Consider the following 21944-nt stretch of genomic DNA (forward strand, 5'->3'; position numbering starts at 1 on the left):
TTCCAGACTCGGTGCTTTCTTTATTAAGGAAAGTAGAGGGAGGTGGCAAAATTTCCCTTGCCCTTTCCCTGAAATCCTGCCAGTTGTGCCCGGAACAGCTGCTGACAGGGAATGTTACATGCAAGGCAGAGGTGAAAAGATCACAGCCTGTGGAGCACCTCCCTGCAAGGGGCAGGGGGCCTTGGACACAGAGCCTGTGCCTGGGTGCTGTAGGACTGGGGGTGCAGTGCCAAGAGGCCACTTCTGTTGGAATCCATCCCTGAGATGAGCGCTGCTTCCCACCTGGGATTCTCCTCTCTTCTCCTCTCTCCCTGAGAGGGCTGACATGCCCACCATTTTTCCAGTCCCTGGGAGTTTTTTTTCCTTCTGTCACAGGTGCCTGACATCCTGTTGCCAGGTACAAGATGGCACCAGTCTTCTTGGGATTCAGCTCTGGGACCCTGGGAGGGGATAGCAGCAAGTAGGGAGAGTCTGTCCTTTTCCAGGCTCACCCAGACTGGTAAGGATGCACCTCACCAATGGTCTGTTTGTATTCAGTTTGTAAAGGCTCAGGTCATGCCCTAGCAAAAGCAGAACTGCATATACATATTAATTATGTATCATTTAAATACACTCATTAACTTGCCTCATTTGCTGTTTCGTGTGGAAGGGTTGTACACACAAGTGGCAACTGCACAGGACTCTGGAAAACCTCCTGGTTATGAGTATAGCCACCTATCATCTGCTGATTTGCATCTAAACCAAAGTTATGCTGCTGGAGTAACACTGGCACTCAGTCCTTAGGGGAACAAAACCTTCCCTGCCCTGGGATCAAATCCTTCCCTGGGACGCTTTAGTGACGTGCTGGAAATCAGTTACACACTTGACTTGCTCCACCCAGAAGTGGTGATCAAGGCCGGGTCTCTGCTGGTGCAGTAGTGCTGAGAAGCCCTGAATTTGGGCTGTGAAGCAATGGCAGAGTTACAGGGACCTGCAGTCTGTGTCAGGCGTGTCAGCAGAGCTCACAGGCTCACTGCATCGTTCCAGAATGGTCGAGGGCCTTGTCACTCCAGCAGCGGTTGTGGAGGGCTCCAGGGAACAGGAGCCACTGTCAGATGTTTATGGGAAAGGCAGAGGGCAGCAGCTGGAGAGCAGCAGAGCAGGAGCACAGGCTGGGGGTGAGAGCCCAGCGCGCTCCTGGCGCAGCAGTGCCTGGGAGGACACACAGGCTGGAGCTGCTGAGACCACAAAGGCCAGAGGGGGAAGGCTCAGGCTGCAGTGCAGTCCAGGGAGGAATCTGTATGGCAGTGCTCAGGACAGCACGGGTGAGTCATGACGGCCCTCTCCCTCCGGATTGATAAATGTGCTCCCAGCACGGGCTGTGGAGCCAAGGGAGAGAAAGGCTGTCACACTGAGCCACGAGCAAAACAAACCCACGGCCCTTAGCGGTGCTTGGGTGAGAACCAAACATCCTGCAGGCTGCAGGCTCCGGGGATGGAGCCACAGCAGCAGAGCCAGGAGTGGGATGGACATCTGGTAAGGGAGTTGCTGGGCGTGAGCTGGGAGTGGGGACTGAGGGGAAATATCTGACACCGAGAGGGCGAGCTGAGTTCCCCGGCCAAATAAACTGTTTGTGGTTCATGTTGCCCAACAATAGTTTGGACGGGCAAGAAAAGGAAATCAAAGGCAGAGGCTTTTCAAATCCCTGCAGAATACAAGCAGCCAGTCAGAGAGATCATCCCGGGACTGCAGCAGGGAAGCAGTCGGAGGTGGGGGAGAGCTGGGAGAGGGCAGAGGCACAAAAGACACGGGAGGACACAGTTTCAGGAAGAGAGGACTGTTTTCCAGGTGCTGGTTTCAGTCTGGCACTTCAATACAAACATGTACTTATTCTGCAAACGTGCAAAAGGCATTAGAGTCTTTCCTGCTCTAACAGTGGGCAAACTCAAAGTCAGGAGTCAACTAATCCCCAACTAAATCTCAGTGTTCAAAAGCATTTTTTACTCAAACCCATAGGATATGTGGCTATTTGGCCCTGTCTCTATCTCAGGTTAAGTTTCTGAAAGGTCATCTTCCTTACACAAGGGCTGCTTGTGCATCTGCTCACCGTAATCCAATATTCTGAAACAGCAGAATGTTTGTCAGAGAGAATCCAAGGCAGGGGTTATATAAATCACTTTCCTAGAACCGGCAAAATATAAAAATCTGTTCTCCCCACAAACTGCACATTATCAAAATGCCACAGCAGAAAACCACCCCAGGCTGTGTCACTGAATCAGCACAGGGCGTGAAACAATAGAGAGCAGAGAAGTACTAAAGCACACTTATTACAAAAGAGCAAAGTTTTAATTTTTTTGTAGTAACAACAGTTTCAATCTGCTTATCGATCCCACAATTAAAAAAAAAAAAAAAGGTAAATGCAGGAAGCAGGGCTCCCAAAGGAAAGCTGCAACATGCACTGTGCATCTCGCTGGGTAACACAGGTATGCTGTGAATAACTCAACAGGTAAACCAGAGGCACCCTAAATACCCTTTACACAAACTAAGGTAGTCACCATAACTCCAGTCTTCAGCTCAGTAACTTCTCTTCAGAAAAACCTTGGCTGGTACACAGACGTTTTGAGGCTGGTTTTGCTGGAAAAAGGTTAGAAAAAGTAAGTTATTTAATGTGCAGTAAACAGACTCAGCTAAACCACAAGCCCTGGAATGCTTAAGGGATTTAACAGGAAGAGATGAGAGTTAAAATCAGGATTAACAGTCACAAACGAAAACTGTTACAGCAGTAATGGGGGATCTTTACTAAATGCCAAAAAGGACTTTCAAAAAACCTGTATGGAAATAGATTTTGACCTACATCTCAGTGCTACCCAAAACAGCATAAAAATAAGTTTCATGGCATTAAAGCTTTAAAAAACCCTCCTTTCCTTAAGTTCATGTAACTGCAGCCTTGTCACGTGCTGCAAAGCCCAAGATCACGAAAACCAACCAGTTTCTACAAGTACTGCAAGAAACAAATGACCAACTATTAAAAAAAACAAACCACAAAGTAACCAAATTCAGCACTGAAGCTCTCTAAGGGTGTCCCTGTCCAGTTAAATTGCACAGAACCTGACTCTGCTGATGTGGTGGCTCCAGCCCTACACTGAGTCCATGTGAGCATAAGGGAGAAGGTCAGAGCTGGGACCAGTCCCTTGGAAGTGCACCGTTCTGGGCAAAAATGCAGCTCCAGCTCTTAAGTACCGAGCTAACAGAAAACTGTGTTTGGCATTAGATCACAGACTCACTGAATATCCTGCGTTGGAAGGGCCCACAAGGATTGCTGAGTCCCCATCCTCCCCCAGTACACAACCCAAGGCATAAAGGTCTGCTTTACGGCCTGTGGGGTGATCCTATCCAGTCCCCCATGTTTCTGGGGAGGCTCATGCTGGGATCTGAGGAGCAGGCTGCTGTTTCCAGGAGCATAGGAAGCCCTGCAGCTGCTGCACACATGCAGGCACTCGGTCCTGCCGGCCACCTCCGCACTCATCCCAAATCCAGTGTCGCTGTCGCACGGGCCTGAGCGGCCCACAGGGTGGGACCAGCCCGAGGCAGCAAAAGGTGGAGCCTGAAATCCCAGTGCCACGTGGGAGGGTTGTTCCTTACCTTCATCAGGGCAGGGCCTCTTGTACAGCACATCTGCTGGGACCTGGAAGCTGATGCACAGCATCTCCTTGTTGGGCGCCACGTTCCTGACCGGGAACGTAGAACAGCGTCCACCCAGGGAGGTTCCCAGCGACGCCTCCGCTCGTTCCTGAATGTCTTTGGCTGGGTCCTCGTGCTTGGAGAACCCGTAGCAGTGCACAGTGGGAAGGGCAGCAGCACTGCATGGCTCCCCGACCAAGAGATGCCTGAAAACATCCAGGAATTCAACAGCCAGCGCTGGCAAGTTCATGACTATGTGGAAAGCGTTTTTCTGCTCCTCCTTCATGAGTGGGAGCTCTTTGCTCAGCTCCTCCCGTACCGGCCCCCGGAGGAATTCCCTGCCATCCATGTTGAACGCTTTCACTTTGGTCTCTACTTTGTTTAGCCTGCAGTTGTGCAGGAGCCAGTTGTAGGACTCGGGATTGAGGTCGTTGGCGAACACGCGGCACTTTTTCTTTGCTGCTGGAATGGCAAAAGGTCCGATCCCAGCAAAGACATCGAAAAGGACATCGCCAGGCTTCAACAGCTCCACGATACGGCCGTGTTCCGTGGAAAGGCGTGGGTTCCAGTACACTTTGGAAAAGTCCAATTCATACGCAATGTTATTTTCTTTGACCTGAAAGTCCAAAACATTTTCTGTGTTTAATTATCAGTAATTCAGAGAGCTAAAAACCAAGGTGCCTTGTCGAAAGGTAATGGGTGCATCAACGTTTGTCCCACTGGTAGGACACAGGAACCTTGTAAAACTGGATCCAGCTCATCAGAAACTGCCATGAGGAATGTCCCCCACTGTCAATCCCGATGACTGGGTTATGCCTGTCTCAATCACCAGGTGGAAACAAAGCAGCAACTTAAAAATGACCATAAGAAAAAACGAGGCTTTTCAACAGCTTTGTGGCTGACTGACAACTCCTTTATTGAAAGCAGACCTTGGGAAGATGCCTCAAACCCTCCTTAGAGGAGCCCACACAGTAAATAAGCGTCTGAGAATGATACGGCACAAGAACAGGAACCCTCAGCCAAAGTCAAAGCCACTGGGAGCCAGTTCTGCAGCTTGAAAAATACTGTATTTCATCTCTCAAGGTGACATAGTCTGGAAACTGATCCAAACCCAAACTTTGGAATGACCACTATCTTAAGAACAGACCTGAAAAGAAACAGTATTTATTCAGATGAGAATGGGATGCAAGATAATACTCTCTTTGCACCACCACACTGGAATTGTGTGACTCCAAAGTACAGTAACTTCAGATCCAAATCACCCCATCGTTTGCTTTGCCAGCAAGAAACATCCTGAAGTGTATCTGCAGTGCTGGGTGCAGCCCCACGGTGTGCCAGGTGTAGGGTAACACCATCTGCCCAGTATTTGATCCTCGCTGCTGCCTTGACAATTCAATTGCCTTCTCTGTGCGTGTACAGGATGTTCTACCAAGATATTCAACCTTTTTATTTGGTAATCTAATGTCTTCTCTTCTGAAAGTATAAAACTGCTCACAGATAGGGAAAATATTTTTGTGGGAGCCGTGGCCAAGTTTCCAGCTACAGACAAGAAACCCTACGCGAAGGATGCCTGGCAGTCCCACAGTGATTGCACCTGACAAATGTCAGGACAGAGGAGAGAGGAGGTTTGTCTTGCTGCTGTCAGAAAAGGAAAAAGGCAAAGGCAAAACGTTGCCTGAGTTGCAAAGCCAATCAGATTGAAAACAAACTCTTAGGTTCTATACCAGCCACCGGACAAGGCTTGGTGACACTAAAAACCTGCATTTTCTTAGATCAAATCCGCTGAATATTTTGGCTTTGAGAAACATCCCCCAGTACAAGTTTGTCATTAGTATCTCTGTAAGAAACCTTTACTGCAGCTGCTTTTACACAGCATTAAATCTAGGCTGTGTACTTGAAAGAATAAGTGTCTTCATGATCCCTATGGCTGAGTTTGCCCTTGGCAGACCAGGACAAGGGAATGCAGAAGTAACAGCCAACCTTGATGCTCAGACAGGTGTCAGGAAGGGCACTGTGCAAAGGAGTGGTCTCAACAGCATCCCTGCATCATCTCTTTCCAGAAGATGCCCTTGGGTTTTAGCATATTAAAATTAAAATACCAGGGGGAAAAGGCCTGTACCTTGGTTACCAGGTTCTTCTCTCCAGCGAGCACTTCCATTTCAAAATTCCTGTATGTGCTGTCAATAATATTGGTTTTATTCACTGCACAGGTGATTCCTGGATTCTTGTCAATTATAACCTGGCCTGAAAGAGACGGCAAAAGATATTCTGGTTACGGGACCACAACCTTTTAATGTTCTGCAACAGCCACAACAAACCTGCTGTTAACAGTTAAAAATAACAAAAGTAAGTGTGTGTTGGAACAATCTCCCTCTGCTGACTCAGGGTTGCAGCTGTGACACCTTTTTAAGGCACACACTTCCCCCTGAGCCAGTGCTCAGTGCAGAGAGAGGAGAGAATTGTGCCCTCTGGGCACAGCTACAGCATCAGCACAAGGCTACTTGAAGCCAAAATAAAAAGCAATCAGAAGTTTTCTTTGTGCAAGTGACACTTCATAAAATATCTTCTGGGAAATATACCAAATATACAAATTACTTTTTTGAGAGGAGCAGTTTTACCTACCAATCAAATGTCTGTAGGGCAGCTGGTGGTCCCTGAGATTCAGATGTGCTATGTGGCCAACACGGCTGAACCCCGAGGTGACCTCCTGACCCTCAGGAAGCACCGCTCGCAGGATCTCCTCCGACTTGAAGTTCTCGTAGGTCAGCTCCAGGTTATACCTGGACACCTCGGGATCAACACCGAGCTCTTTCAGCACCTGCTGCTCTGATTCTCCCAGTGAGAATCCTGGTATTATATGAGGATCCAGGATAACAAGTCTACTGTCCTCATCTTCTGGATCCTCAACCACTCGCCTCAGACCGGGACGCTGCAGGACCGACTGTTTTAGGGACTTCAGCAAACTATTTACAATTTCTTTCTTGACTTTAAGAGCTGGAACAACAACTGTCCTTTTAAAAGCCTCTCTGTTGAGCAGTGTCATCCCACGCACTCCAGGATGTGGTGAATACAGTTCTGGATTAGCTTTATCCTCCACGGTTTCAGGCATCGTGGAGAAAGTGTTTTTTCTAACTACTACAAAGGGCCCAGGTATTCTGCCAGAATATTGTGCCAAGAGCATCCAAACTGCTGGAAATGATGTATTTGATGCAGCTGTCCTAAAATGATTAGTTTTCAGTAGTCTGGCAGAGTATCCAAATCTCCACAAAGTCCTAGAAGAGAAATTATTCATTTTATAGACATTATGTAATCATTCCATTAAAAAGGCTGCAAATCACATGGATTTGCTGTTCTCTTAAACCAGAATTTCCATCTGTACCAAACAATCCACAATAGTTTAGTAAAGCTCTTTATTATAAAATATATACTGCAAATGTCTGTTATTTTGCAAATGTGTTTTTAGACTTAAACACCAACTAACTTCAAGCAGCAAGATAATCCCCTCCTGCCAAAAAACAATGACCTCTCCTTGTTCTAACAAATGTGATATTAATTAAGTAAGCCACATGGAAAGATTTCTACTGTCTCGATCCTACTGTTGGATCCATTCTGTGTCTGATAAAATTCATTACCAAGCAGTGGTTGCTAGAAAACAGTTTTTAGCAATAGTGGTCATGATCACTCTTTGGTGATTTCTGCCTCCCAGACCCCAGTGTAAGGTGTTACACACTCCACAGTGTCTTTGCTCCATGGGCTGCATGCCAGGAAGATCATTAATTAAATCCAGTGTTCCCTATAAGGCCCAGGGGAGCACTAGAAATGGCTCTTCCAGTGACCGAGCCCCATTCTACAGTTCATCCATGGGATGGGGAACTTTTAAAAGTGGCTTTACCCTCCTCTAAATGGTTTCCTCCACTAGAGATAGTCCAAAAGGGCCAATTTTCTGACTCTGCATCTGCTGCTCCAAGGCAGGAACCAACGGTTTAGGCGGTGCTCAAGGCTGGCATCTCTCCTGACCTCTTGGGAAGCTTGTTTTGAGATCGGGGTTTGATAGAAAAGATGCAAACCTGCTCTGAAAGGAAACTGGTTCTCCTGCCTCCCTCAGCCACTGCCCTCCTCCAGGGTTCCAGGCTGTGCAGTCTCTCCTTCCCAAAGCTGCTGTGCCCAAACCCTGGCAAAGCTGGTCCTGCTCCCATCCTCCCTGCATCTCCCAACCAGCCCATTTCCCTAAGCCAGGCTTTTGGCAAAGCAACTCCTTCGCCTGTTGACTGAGAAATTAAACACTGCATTCCTAGAAATCCCTCATCCAGAGGCCTGAGCATCCCTGTGTTTCTTCTCCTGGGGCATTTGCCTTCTCCCTAGACGGAAACTATTGAATCAGTACTTCAGGATCACAGAATCGACTGTGGTTGGAGGAGATCTCCGGGATCACCGAGTCCAACCTGTGCCCCAACACCGCCGTGTCAACCAGACCACGGCACCGAGTGCCCCGTCCAGTCTCTCCTTAGACACCTCCAGGGACCGAGACTCACTACCTCCCCGGACAGCCCATTCCGATGCCTCATCAGCCCTTCTGTGAAGCAATTCCTCCCGATGTCCAACCTGAACCTCCCCTGGCGCAGCTTAAGGCCAAGTCCTCTCATCCTGTCGCTTCTGGATAAGCCCACAAAATAAACTCCCCCCTCCCACCCCCGCGCTGTATTCTGGCTGGAGGCCACTGCACCACCTTCCCAGGTGGGCAGAGCAGCCTCTCCCTCAGCGCCGCGATCCCGGTTTATCCCGTTCTTCCCTCAGGGAAATCTCTCCCCGCTCCCTTTCTCCTTCCCCCCCCGCCCTCACCTCATGCCGGGCCCCGCGCGCCGCGCGCGCGCGTCATCGCCGCCGCGCCGGGGGAGGGCGGGGCCAGAGCATTGGCCACGCCCCTCCAGGATGACCACGCCCCCCCCGCGCGCCCCAAATAGGGCAGACGGGGCCGCCGCTGCGACCACGCCCCCTTAAATGGTCACGCCCCCCAAAAAACTGGCCCCGCCCCCGGCGCGCCCCTCAGAGCGCTGGGTACGCGGGGGGCGATGGCGCCGCCGCCCTGGGGGTCCCGCAGCGCCCCGTCCCTGCCCGCCCGCGGGTGGTACCTGTCCGCCCGCCTGCAGGACGAGGAGGACGAGGAGGAGGAGGAGGACGGGGAGTCCGCCCCGCTGCTGCTGCCGCCGCCGGCGGCGCGCAGCGTGCGTGTGAGGGGCGGCGGGGAGGGAGAGCCCCGAGGGGGCTGCGCGGCCGCGCTGGGTGCGGTGTGAGGGGGAGCTCGGGGAGCTCGGGCTCAAAGGTCGGGCGGGCGGGACGGGGCTGTGCGGGGCGGCTCCGGGCTGACACCTGGGGAAGGGGGGGGCTGAGCTGCTGCTCTTGGTGCCTTTGGTTCTGCTCGGGATCCCTTTGGTTCTGTGAGTGCCGAGCGCTCGGAAGCGCTGCCATGTGCCCACGCAGGGAGAGCCTGCTCCGAGCCATAAATCTTCTTTTTTGCGCTCTACTGTCACTGTACTCAAAGGCTGTGGGCATTTGGGATGCCTGCGGGGCAACATCGTGTCGTTGTGTGCGCAGCAAGGGTTTGCAGGGTCTTAAGAGTGAGAAATGAGGTTTTCTTGATTTAGATTAAGGAAGGAAAAGTTGACTGTGGCCCCCTCCCTTAAATTACCTCCTGTGAGAGACCAAAACGCCTCTAGCACTAATTGCACTTCTTTTTCTGGGCCTTTTCACAGAGTTCTTCAAGTCGTGGTTCCTCCTTTGCTTTCTCGGTGTTCAACCTAATGAATGCAATCATGGGCAGTGGGATACTTGGCTTATCCTATGCTATGGCCAACACAGGGATCATGGGCTTTAGGTAAGTTTTCAGTTTTTACATATCCTCATTTTTAAACTCAGCTTGTAGTTTTAAGTGGAGCAAAACTTGATTACAAAGGCTCCTGTGCAAATCTGAGGAAGAAATAAATAGCATGTGCTTTTCAGAATTGTTGAATAAGATCTTCCCTCTTTGGTTTAGTCATTCAGATCAGGCCTGACATAAGCCCTGCCCAGACGTTGCATTGAATTGCCACATGGTGGCAATTTCTTGGCCATTACTCCTGATAGATTGGCAGTTTCCTTTCAAAGCTGTTATCTCCTGTAGTTCCAGCAATGGGCCTTTGGGAGTAAGGAAGGATATGTGTCTGAAAATTGTGAATCAGCTTGTCCTTTTGTTTGCACTTAATTGTTGTACCTGCTGACCTATGGATAATGATGCCAAAGTCACCACAATTGTCACTTTTACCATTTTCTGAGTGTTGGTTCCACTTCACTGGAAGCTGTGTGTTTGTCTGTGTGTATGTACACACACAAACTCCTGTGTTTATGTCCTTTTTGTAATCCATAGATCAGGCCTTTGCCTTGTATAGCGTGTGATATTCTTAGTGAACAATATAAGGAGCAGGGAACTTCACAAGTATTGGGAACATCAGGGACCACATGAACCATAGTCAGCAGATACAAGCCACAAAATGAGGAAATCTTGTCTTGTGGTAGCTTAATTCTTGCAAAAGTAACATTCTTAAAGCTAGAAAGTGCATTGTGCTGTAAAAGTGCTTTAATTGTGACTATTTTGTGGTTTTTAGTGTCTTGCTGCTGATTGTTGCCAGCCTTGCTTCTTACTCTGTGTTTCTTCTGCTCAGTATGTGCACTCAGACTGGTAAGTGAAAAGGGTTTATCTAACAGTGAGCTCTGAAGTATTTCCTCAGCTCTGTCACAGAATATGTGATATTGATGAGTGCTGATTGCAATTAACAGCATGTTAACAGGTAGCCGTGCCTGGCTCACCCGTCTTGAAATATTTAACCTTTTTAATGATTATTATTTGCCATTTAAAAATCTGAGTTCGAGGTTTCTTGTGAGCTGTCGCTGCCAAACCGACTGGTTTCCAGATTTTCGGTTTTAATTGTTTTTTTCAAAAAGCCTCTCTCATCTTTCCTAATATACACATCCTGTATTTCTGCAGCGAAATTATTTTGGTGCAGGCTGGGCCACGCTACATCAGCGTGTGCTGCTGCTTTCAGTGTAGGCTTAGGAGCAATGAAATAGCAGCCTTTAATTCTTCTGCTTGTAATGTGTGTGTTTTGTTCCTAGTTTGAAATGGATGCCTTTCAGTTTTTGTGGTCAGGTTGGAGCATCACAATTGTCGTGGTGCGTTATAGATGCAGGTTTTGACGGCATTTTTTATGCTGAACGGGAAGTCACGTTCCAGTCCTTGGGAACTGCCCTGCTTTGGGAATGCTCGAGTAGAAACAAATCTGCTGATGTTTTAATTCTTGCTTCCTTTAGCTGTAAGTGAAATGCCTGCTTCCCTGAGTTCTCGTACACAAAGATCACGTTACAGCAGGAAGTCTCTGTCTTTTCCAGTCACCTGGTTATTGTTTCCCTCTCATCTGTTTTCCTCTCTTTTCAAAGGTGGTGGGAGAAAGCTTCCGCTTCTTTCCTCCTTGGCTTTGTTGTCTTTAGCTGCCTTTGGTCTCTCAGATGATTGCTTCCTGATTCTTCTTAGATCTGCTGCTCCTGTCCTCACCTGTCCAGTGATCTCCTTCACACATTCTTAAAAAAACACTCCTCAGAGGTAGGGTTACTTTTATGGTTGATACTTTTGGCTGCTTAATTATTTGGGATTAAGTCTCTGGTAATGCTTTTCTCCTCCTGGAGCTCTGCTTATTAGAAAGGAATCAGAACCTGAAACAAGTAGGTAGAAATGTACATGAGAAGCAAAAAAAGGGTGCATTTGAGGTAATTTTCATATGGCCTTTTTTTGCCTCTTCTTTCAGGCTGAAAAATTCTGTATTACATGGGCACTAAGTGATATTAGGTTGCAAATGGTAAAATACTAATTTAATAATAATAATAATATAATAATAATTACAGAGTTCCTTGCACCTAAATTACGGTGAGAGGGGAAAACTAAGGATTTAAGCTGTTTGAAGTAAGAAGAGTTTGGATGTGAACCTAGACACCTAATATGTGAGAATGTTGTCCAAAGCAACAGTCCACCTCGAGAAAGAATTTTTAAGATGCAGACAACTGAAAGCAGGGAGCACCACTGAAGTGACAGGATGAAGTATTTCTTGTCTGAAACAAGCACTTTACAGTTAATAATTAATTATCACCCAAAGCTGGCAGGTAGGACTAGCACCAGAACTATGTCTGGATAAGTTTGCTGGATTTATGACCTTTTGCATTTTATTTTATTTTTTTTTAAAATAAAATCTGAGATTATATTCCCTATAATTACTGTCAGTTATTGAAGTAATTAAATGTTAGATAGAGTTCTGAGTTTTTCCTTTGAACATTGTCTTTAAAAAGTGGGAAATATGACCCGTTGTACCTTGACAAAGTACATGTTTGATTCCAAAGTAGGTAATTAAATGTTTTTCTTTAAAAAAAATCACATTCATTTGTGAACAGTGTTATAGTATCAAGCTTAATCCGTGGCAACAAATCAGAAAGAAATTTTAGTATTTTTGTATTAAAAAACAAGCTAGAAAAATTTAAAGGGGGCTGAAGAAAAACCTTTGAAAGTGTTTGTAAACCGTTCGTTAGGAAAGAGCTGACTTATAAAATACCTTCTGAAAAGGAAGCTCTGAAAATGAATTCCATTTTAAACAGAGACCAGGATTTACTAAGCACTGGCATTTTGGTTGCAGTTTAAAAATAACTGAAGACGCTTCTTTATGTTGGTCTGGACCTCGACAAAATCCCGAGATTTGTGGAGACCAAAAGGCTTTGCAAAAAAAAAAAATATTCCCAAGTGTCAAGTGTTGTGTTGGGATTAGTTTAGTCAGTGTTTTCTCCTTCTGTTAATTCAGTACGACCTGTGTTGTTTGGGGCTGATAAAGGCTGAGCTTGCTCTGTAAAGCAGAGGAACTGGGAGTTTAAATGGGATGTACTTTGAAGTTTTGTGGCTTTTTTTTTTTTCTTTCTTTGTTTTCTGAGTGAATCACAAATATTGCTGCTGCTATACTTGCCAATTTCACTTCACGTTCAGAGGGGTAATTTCCATGGAGTGTTAATGGCATGATAAAAATTAAACCAGTCAGGCAGAGCTTATTTATATAAATTGTCCTTAATATTTTGATCCATATATTCTTGAAATCTCAAAAGTAATGCAGTTAAGTGTTAGGGGTTCCCAGTGTTCACAGAACTCAACTGAGTGCTGAAACAGAAATTATTCTAAGGTTTCATATTGCTGTTTTGGAATTGTGTGGAAAACTGCCAGTTCTTTTTGCTGATAACTCCTCACACATATATGCTGTGTATTTGTTGCCATGTGGTGCAAACAACTCACTCTTAAATGTCTTTTAACATTTTGCTGATTTTTATTTTTTGATGCCATCGAAGTTGGCTGCCTAAAATGCCCTTTTTTTTTTTTTCTCTTGTGATCAACAACTTTATTAATAAAAATAAGAAAAATGCAGGATAAAATTTAGTAAGACTTATTTCTTGTTTAATTGTATTTGTATATAACTCATATTCGTGTAACCGGAGGTTTAAGAGATAATCCAAGTTTATGCTGAGAGCTGACTGTTGCTCATTTAATTTTATTTAAAATAATCTGTTATTTCATTTATTTTTTTTGTAGTGTGTTGGTGTCAGTAGTAGAGCAGCATGTGAAACTGAGAAAATCATGTGAGAAAATTAACGAAGTTTTGTTAGGTTTGGGGTTCGTTTTGATTTTATTTTTTGTTTTGTTTTGTTTTCCACCTCTGCTGCATGTGTGCAGAACTTCAGTGAAATAAAACCACCTAATCTTGGGCAGTCTGAGGAGTCTGAGGCTCCAGTCCTGTCACCTGATCTCTGTGTCTCCCGTGTCATTTACTGCAGTGGGGCTTCACTCAGGTGTGAAGGGCTGCCCCAGCAGCTCAGGTTGCAGGGCTGGGCCCTAAATTAAGATGTGACAGGAGCAGTATTTTGCCAAACAGAACCAAGGAAGAGAAACCAAGTGTTGTGACAGTAAAATTACATGGGTTTGAGATGAATTTTTACCCTCTGAAGGGTTAAAACTTGTGGGGCCTTTTCATTATATCCCGAGAAAGTGAGTGGTTTTTCTCAGGGAACTTTCATCTTTTTGATATCACTTGAGTTTCTAATAACAAAATACAGAGTAACAATGAAAGGCTTTAATATGATTTCCTTCTCTCTGAGAAGGGATTGCTTTGAGTTACCAGCAATATTAGAAGTGAGCTTCAGCTAAAACCCAACAAAATTATACAAGAAACCACAGGCTGGTTTAATGTCATTATGTAAGTTGGGTGCAGGTAAGGGCAGGATTTTTGTTTTGTTCTGGGTTTTGCTTTGCTGTTGTTTTGGTTTAGTTTTGTTTTGTTTTTTTTTTTTTAATAATAGATTTTAAGCTCTCTTAAAAACAAATAGTGCCTGACTTTTAAAAGCTGGTGAGATGGTGTTTATATTTGTAGAAAGATGAAAATTTATCCTCTGTTATCATCTTTATTTAAAAGAAAAGTGTGCTCTTTTAAGAAATAAAATATAGAAATATCTTAAATCTAATTCTTGAGGCTAATTTCATAATTCTTCACCTGTGGAAAAAGTCTTTGGAAGAAGGCAGTTTGTCATTAATGTATGACTATTATTTTTTAAATATTAGTACTTTCAATATTAAATTGAGTTTCTGTTGAGTCTCTGAATGTTTGAGCACAGAGCTGTATTTTGTAGCAGGAGTACAGGCGTATATAAAAGCTATTTCATAAATAAAAAATGCTATAGAATGCTCTTTTGACCTGAATTATGTTCATTTAAAAAGGGGGAAGAAGGCAGAGATAGAGCTTCCAAGCGATTTTGAAGTTAGAAATATTTTAGCTTTTTTTTTTTTTTTTTCCCTTACTAACAGCTGCCACTTCTTATGAAGACCTTGGCCTGTTTGCCTTTGGATCAGCTGGAAAGGTGAGTATTTATTTTTACCTCTCTTTTCCTTCTTGGTCTCATGCTTCTGATGTGCAACTGTCCCTGGCATCGTAAAAAGGCGTAGATGAAATAAATTGTATAATTACTGATGCCTCAGTGTGCTGGAAATTCTGTTACAGCCTGAAACTTTTTCACTAGGTTTCAGTTCGTGTGTCTGGACTGTGGGAGCTCAAACTTCAGTAAAATGTAAAATAGACCCTCCTTAAAATGCAAGGTTTTGAGCTGTGAGTACAAATGTGCTCCCTGGCGTTGTTGGCCGGTGGGCTCAGCACTCAGGCTCAGGTTTGTTACTGTCCCCTCGTGCTGGAAATTGCTGAGGGACAGGTGAGTGATCCACTGGTGGTGTTCCAGCATTTCACAGGGATCTAAGGTAAGGGATTGTCTTTCATGCAATTTCCACAACAGGAACAACTAAGAGCACGTGGTATTTTTTTTTGTTTTGTTTTATTTAATAAACTCTTCACGTGAATGTTTCTTACTTGGTGTTTTATGATTAAAAAACTCTTAACAAAAACCAACAAACAAACAATCAAAAAAACCAACAAAACCACCAGTAAACTAAGCATTTCTGGTATAAGAGTAATCAAAATGTTAGCTGTGCTTTTTTAGGTGTGTACTGGATCTGTTTTTCTAACAGACAATGTTATCCAGTAATACTGGGTGCACAGGAAATATTGCCTGTGAGTACTGCACACTTACTATTATGAATTCTATGCTCTGTGTTTCAGTAACTAAAAGCAGGTTTTACCACACAGAAGTGTGATTTTAATATTTTACTGAAACAATGTAAATTTTTTTTTTAATTAGTTCCGCTCATCAGGCTGGAGTCTGATTTTTTTTATGTCTTAATGTAACTGAGAAATAAAACTGAGATATCAGGTGTTTGTGAGACTTCCATTAGCAAGAATAAGCTAATGAGTGTAGTCTGAGGATCAATATTTATTGATCAAAGTTCTGAAGTGATCAACCTCAAGAGATAATAAACCTTGATATTAGCAAAGTATGAAGTGCAGTTATTTTTTACTGGAGTTGTTCTGCACACATTAACCATAAGCCATTGCTTGTGAAGCTCACAGAAATTTAGATCTTAAGGACAAAATAAATGTGACTCAGTTTGCCTTTGCCCTGAACCCAGGGTGAACATACATAAACCAATCTTGGCAGATGTTTGTCTGATCTGTTATTTAAAAGCTTAGATGAAGAAATTTCACAGCTTCACTATGTAGCCAATGTCAGTAATTTTTTTTTAATTCTCCCCAATATGCTTATCCATAATTCTCAGTTTAAATAATTTGTGCTAAAAATTATCTTTTATTTTCAGTGTGCATAGAGAGCACTGGAATATTTTTAGTTTGGGAAGCTGTTGTTTGCCTAAAATAATTAACCAAAGTTCACCCAGTTTTCCTGAAGAACACTTTTCCTGAACACTTATCTTTCCATCTTGAGGCATCTTTGATATTTATACAACTTTCTTAAAACTTGCCTGCAAAACAGGCTTTGCTGTTTCTGATTGTGTTATCTCAGACTTTCTCTATTTGCAATCTAATAACTCTGAATCATATTTCTGAGATCTTCCTGAATGCCTTCCTTTTAACTGATCTGGTTGATTTTTAGGCTTTTCTGGTTTCACCACAACCATTCTCATTTCTAATCTGCCCCTGAGCAATTCTCACTTCAGTCAGGCACAGACTTTTTTCTTTTGCTTTTTTCTCACTCATGAGGGAATGATGCAGTCAGACCACTGTAGGATCTTGCTTGAACTGATAGCTTAGGCTGACTAATTACTCTGACTAATTACTGGCTGATTAATTACTCTTGAAGTAGAGCAGATATTCAACCTTATGGTGATTTTCTTTCGAACATATTTTTTCTGAGATTCGTGAGGATGGAAATTTTCTGCCATTGGAAGATTGCTGATTCTCCCTTTCCAAAGGGGTGAAGTATTTGTTTCCATGTATGGCAAACTCCAAGATACCATACTTTAGGGTTTTTTTCCTTCCCTGGGTGACTTTTGAACTGACTTTGAATTCATTTAAAGTCTGAAATGATTTTCTAGTTGATCAGTTGAAAAAAATGGCAACTCTGTTCTCAGATTTTATTCAAAAGTACAAATTTGTTTTTCTTCTCACTCTCACATTTGTGGCTTAATTTTTTACCAAGTTGACTTAATGGTAGCACTCATTTAGGAGTGTCCTGCTACATCAAGAACAGCAGTGTGTTAAAAGAAAAACTGCACTAGATGATCGTGATATTTTAGAACTGAACTGAGAAGAAAACTTTATAGCCACTTTTAGGTTTTTTTTTCAGTTAGAAGTTAATTTTCTTTTGGATTCAGACAAGTATTTTAGTAGCCTGTGATCATTTTTTGCTCCCATATCAGCCCAGTATGAATAATCACAAACACTGAAGAAAAAGTCTGTCTGGTTTACAAGTTTAAAAGAACAATGACATCCCTGACGGTTAAAAACACTCAAGTTTTTGGAGTGAGGGAAGTGCACTTGAGCTTGTACAAATCTCTGCTGTCTGTCTTTTCAGAGCTAAATGATCATTTTCATTTGTATTCACCTGATATCAGTTAGGATGCACTTATATGTTTTCAGTGATTTAAAACCCTGGTCTTGTGCAAATCAAACTTCACTGAGTTACTGCTTTGTCGTCTCAGAATGAAAACGTGCGATTTTCAGGAAGAACTTTTTTGCTGTCGTGTTCATTTTAGATTGTGTTGGTTTCCATGTGTTAAACTCTTCACTAAGGAGAAGATGCCCTTCCTCTCAGGACTAGTTATCGCTGCCACATCTGGTCTGGTTAAGATGATGCACATGTGTTTTATGACTGCCGGGGACATACGATTTTAGTTACCCTTACCCTTTCTAAAGAAATCAATTCTTTTTTTATAGGTCCTGGTTGCAACGACAATAATTATCCAGAATATTGGAGGTAAGAAACTTCAGATGCTCCACATTAACTGTGTGGAGTATAACCTCTACAGGCTACACAGCTCCACAGACACCAAAGGCAATAATTAAATTAAAGTGCTCATAAGAGGACAGAAAACTTAAAGGAAAGGCTTTTGTGATCATGCTGAGCAGAGGGGCTGTAGTCATGGGGTAGATTGGGGAAATTATGGGGGTTGGGTTGTGTGCCTGTTGCTGCATCCCAGGATGTGGAGCACATCCATTGTAGCTGGCACTGCTGGTTGGAAGGGGCTGAGGAAGCAGCATCTCTGCTCCCCTGTTCTGTACATTTGTTTCTGGTAGCTGCACTTTATCAGATCATGTGTTTTGGGTTTTGCTGTTGGAACCTGCCTATGCATTTTAGTTATTTGTGTAACAACTGCGTGTTTACTTAGCTCTGATGTTTCATATGTTCTGCATTAATGGGAGCCTTTTTTTACCCTGTTAGTTCAGTACCTTGTTATTTGGGGGAGTTGTTTATCTTCCCAACTTAGTTCATGTGGGCTGATATGCTGACATATGCTGGGCTGTCCTCTTACACTTATTTTGTCTTCCTTGGTGCATGGCTTAATAAAATTACACTACTTGGTTTTGTATTTAAACTCTTACTCAGGGATGCTTGCATATCTGATGGTCACTAAGTGGTATTGCCCTTAGAAATTATTTGTCTGAAAGTAGACAGTGTTTAACAGAACAATTTTAGATTTTTTTGGCTCTAAATGTTTTGGATATTTTCTTTTAAATGAGGGAATCATGAGAAAGCTCCCTCCTCTGTCCCCTACCACCAAGAAGTCACACATTTTCACGTACATCAAAAGAAGGAAACAGCATTCCAGTGCTGTTCTTTCCTGTAGGATTACCTGTCAAGTCCAGACAATGCAGTTATTGCTGGGTTTTGTCACTATGTAGAGATCTAGAACTAGACCAAGTAACTGCTTTCATGATAAACTTGGAATATTTCTGTATGCTGAAAGTTCCAATAATAAAAGCTGCCCATTTGAAATGGCTGTGAAAATCCAAGCATTAATTTTAGGCAGGAGTGACCATATCAATTCCAAGATTAAGGACTATTTATTCTTACAGGTTTTAGAGGATGTTCTGTAGCAATGAACAAATCTTTTGATTTCCTTTGCCATTTGAGTGGATCTCTAAATACAGCACTAGAGGAGGGATACACAGTGCAGGTTCTGGAGATTCTGGGATCATGTACAAGACTCTGTGGTCAAAGGAAATATGACTCTCATTTCTTTCTCATTGCAGTTCATAACCTTCTCTGTGTCATTTTTAATAAAATTCAGCTCAGTACCTCTAGAGCCCCAAACTAGTGTGTGCTGGGTATTACCAAACCCCTTATTCCAACTTCTGCAGTGGCTTTCTGTGCCTGCAAGTTGGGCCTGGTTTGCCAACCAACGGGTTTCTGTCAAACTAATTAAAAAGTAGGGGTTTGCAAGTTGAAATGCTTCTTCCAAATATTTTGAGTGACCTCATTTCGATGGAAGATTTCAAAAATTCTGGTTTGGTGGTTCTGCTTCCAAGGGCAACAGGTTTCATTGAGATGGCTTATGTATCCAGTACATTCACTTGCAAGGGTGGCTTGTTTTCAAATGGACTGAAGAGAGGAAGCTGACTCTCCTGCCTTGAGTCTGTTGGTGTTGGTAGGGCTACACGTGCCCCAGGCTGTGAGGGTGGGTGATCTGGGGAAGCCTGGGTGGCAAGTTGGGCCTCTGGCACCTTCTCCTACACAGCAGATGTGTTGTTCTGTCGTTGCAAGGAGCTGTCACAGCTTCTCTTTAGCATTTAGAGCTCTGTCTGGGAGCAGAGCTCCAGCTGCCTTATTTCTCTCCTTAACAACCACCTTTGGCAGTGCCCTGTGATGCTGCAGCCCAGGCCAACACTGTGTCAGGAACCAGCTTTGAGGGGGACTGTACTGCAGGCTGACAGGCTGCTGAAAAAGAATAAAGAAGGTCAAATAATTCTCTTCACTTCTCAGGGCCTTGTCTCTTGAAGGACTGCATGGAAAGACAGGATTTTTTTCTTGTCTTTCTGGTCCTTCTGCAGATTTTAAATGGGAGTGGTGCAACTGTGGAGTATAGTTTGTCCTTGAATGGGATCCATGCTGGGATTAAGTATAAAACTTGGGCTCTGCCCACAGTGGCTTTTGATAGGTGTTCCCCTCTCTTTGTTTTTCTGTCTGAAGGGACCAGCAGCACGGTGCCTGTTGGGCAGACATCCAGACTCTGTCAACATCTTTGATGTCAGAGTAAGGCTAAAAATAAAATTGTTTTCTGTTACCTCTTCCATCATCAGACCTGGGCACGTTGCATCATACAGTGTCTTATTTCACAAATGATGGGAGAGCATAAGATAAGGAAAGATGCCTTGTGGCTAAAATAAGCAACTCTGCCAGAGTTATTGTCACTATCTGCATCTGCTCTGGGCTTTTTTTACAGTTTTGTCTGATCCCTTCCCAAAATAATCTAAGTGCAGAAGTGATTTACAATAATTTGTGGTGGAGAGAGCGTTTTAGTATTCATTTTAATAGTTATGCTTTCCAATTTGTCATCTTTGCTTTTTTTTAAAAAGAAAGCTTAATGTGCAAATTTGAATGTGACGTTCTAATTGCATGCACTGAGGGATTTGTGTAGATAGGGGAATTGATTTTTTTCTACTGGCAGGATATCTAACTTAAAAAAAAATAAAAAATTTTGTACAGCTGCAGGAAAGCACTGGTTGGTCAAATTTGGAATTTAAAAGGTTAAAAAAAATTACTTCAAGTGCACTGCTTGGAATTTTAACGTGTGTCTCTAACAAGAGTGCTCAACTTTTCCTGCAGATTTTTAATCATCCCTTGGAACACTTTGTAATGTTGATTCAAGTAACACAAATCAAACACCAAAATCCATTTAAGTACCAAGGATTAACTCAGGATGCATCAGGATAACGCAATATCCAAATGTAAATTAAGGTAATTTTAGTACTGTGTCTTAAAAGACTTTATAGAATATGTACAGCTCAGAGTGATTAAACTTGGAGAAGACTTGCCTTGCTTTCCTTATAATCAGTATGTTCTTGTTCTTGCAATGTAGGTATTGTTAATAAAGGGAAGCCAAAAGGTTGAATGGGAGGGCCAGTGCTACTAATTTTTACGTTGCTCTATTTGTCAGCATTTTGGCCCAATCCAGCAGCCCTTTAATGTAAATGACTAGTGACTGGTTACATGTGAACTGCCCTGTTCTAGAAAGGGCTGCTTAGTTGTGTGTGTGGGTGCAAAGTGGACATGAAGCGGGGGGGACCATCACATTGCACCTACCGGGCTGTCCGTTTGTCCATCCGCTCCTCCCGACCCCTTCCTGCCACCCACATCTTTCCGTGGCGTGATCTTCCCGGTGTCCGTTTCTTGCCTGCTGTGCAGAAGGGGATCTTGAAGGGTTCCAGATCCTGTCAGGTGCCCTCAAAGAGAGGAGAGGGCAAGCTGTAGCCCTGGAGGCACACGGGGAGGGAGGGAGGCTGCTATCGAAAACACTGAGTTCCACGGCTCCGCTGGCTCTTCGTGTCATCCTTCCCAGGAGCAACTGGAGTTGGACGGAGTCCCTGCTATTGTTTTCATAGCTTTGTGTTTCTAGGAAGTGAGGGATGAGGCACAGGGGGCCAAAGCCCTTCCCCCTCTCCTGCCAGGGAAGCTCTGTGAGCTTCCTAGGTGCTTTCCCAAGGGGAGGAAGGCAGACAGTAATTTCTCCTTCTAGAATTATCCTCTCTGGATGTGACTGAAAAGGAGGCCGCGTGCCCGAGAGAAAATCATCAGGAATCTTGCAGCGTAAGTAGTAAGGACAGAGAAGGGCTGATTTTAGCAAGGCTGGTGGAAAAATGGAGGCAAACACAATGAAGCATTGCACAAGAGCAGCCCCTTGCCAACACTAACAAATCTCCAGCAGTGAGGTCTAGCAGGAAGCATGCGGAGTTTTCCAGCGTGCTTCCCAGGGCTGCGGGCTGCCATCAGCTCAAGGTCACCGCTGCTGGAGATGGGGCCTGGTGGCTGGGATACACACAAACATCAGCCCAAACTGCTGAGAGCAGGAGTCTAATTATTTAAAATTTATTAGCAGCGGGATTAAGTGCTCCAGTAGAACCTGCAGTGCAGACGTGTAGCTTGGGTGGGTCCCTGTGAGGAGTTTCTGCGACGGGTTTTATTTCTTTTCCATTGATTCGGATAGGCTGAGATACACAGGATGCTGTGGGTCAGGGTGAGTGACTCACCTGCCTTGGCTTGTGCCCAGGTAGTCATTCTTTGGAACTAAGCTTTCCGGAGAGCTGTCCTAATCTTACAAAGAATTATTTGCTTTCTAGTAT

At 44.0% G+C, this 21944-nt stretch overlaps 2 protein-coding genes across 5 annotated transcripts in view; one reads left to right on the forward strand and one right to left on the reverse strand.

Annotated features, from left to right (window-relative positions):
• Positions 1–2287: 2287 nt before the first annotated feature.
• Positions 2288–8538, reverse strand: TRMT5 (tRNA methyltransferase 5). Of its 3 annotated transcripts, none has more exons than XM_027637695.1 (5): positions 8500–8538; positions 6283–6932; positions 5780–5904; positions 3622–4276; positions 2288–2613 (listed from the first exon to the last, which is right to left on the reverse strand). In XM_027637695.1, exons 1-5 carry the CDS (start codon positions 8502–8504, stop codon positions 2549–2551), a joined length of 1500 nt encoding a protein of 499 aa, XP_027493496.1. In that variant the 5' UTR covers positions 8505–8538; the 3' UTR covers positions 2288–2548. The 3 variants fall into 3 exon arrangements, with proteins under 3 accessions (XP_027493496.1, XP_027493495.1, XP_027493497.1); XM_027637694.1 differs by lacking the exon at positions 8500–8538 and adding an exon at positions 8263–8412; XM_027637696.1 differs by lacking the exon at positions 8500–8538 and adding an exon at positions 7553–7655.
• Positions 8539–8773: 235 nt separating this feature from the next.
• Positions 8774–21944, forward strand: part of SLC38A6 (solute carrier family 38 member 6) — a 41816-nt gene continuing 28645 nt past the window's right edge. The window contains exons 1-5 of one of the 2 annotated variants that reach the window (XM_027638093.1): positions 8774–8882; positions 9411–9532; positions 10299–10372; positions 14570–14622; positions 17541–17580. In XM_027638093.1, the coding sequence (XP_027493894.1) occupies positions 9459–9532; positions 10299–10372; positions 14570–14622; positions 17541–17580 (241 nt within the window). In that variant the 5' untranslated portion in view covers positions 8774–8882; positions 9411–9458. Of the gene's footprint in view, positions 8883–9069; positions 9200–9410; positions 9533–10298; positions 10373–14569; positions 14623–17540; positions 17581–21944 lie in introns of those variants that run through there. The other variant, XM_027638091.1, reaches the window with a different exon arrangement.

Source organism: Corapipo altera, unplaced genomic scaffold (genome assembly GCF_003945725.1).
Source record: "Corapipo altera isolate COAL_440 unplaced genomic scaffold, ASM394572v1 23, whole genome shotgun sequence".
NCBI classification, from domain to species: Eukaryota; Metazoa; Chordata; class Aves; order Passeriformes; family Pipridae; genus Corapipo; species Corapipo altera.

Excerpts from the sequence above, each read along its gene's own strand:
- TRMT5 (XM_027637694.1), bottom strand. The coding sequence starts at position 8,303 with ATGAGAGGACTTGGCCTTAAGCTGCGCCAGGGGAGGTTCAG. Across the intron at positions 4,277-5,779 it reads AGAAGAACCTGGTAACCAAG|GTCAAAGAAAATAACATTGC; the intron begins GTACAGGCCTTT and ends TTGGACTTTCAG. Across the intron at positions 2,614-3,621 it reads GAGGCCCTGCCCTGATGAAG|CAAAACCAGCCTCAAAACGT; the intron begins GTAAGGAACAAC and ends ACCTTTTTCCAG.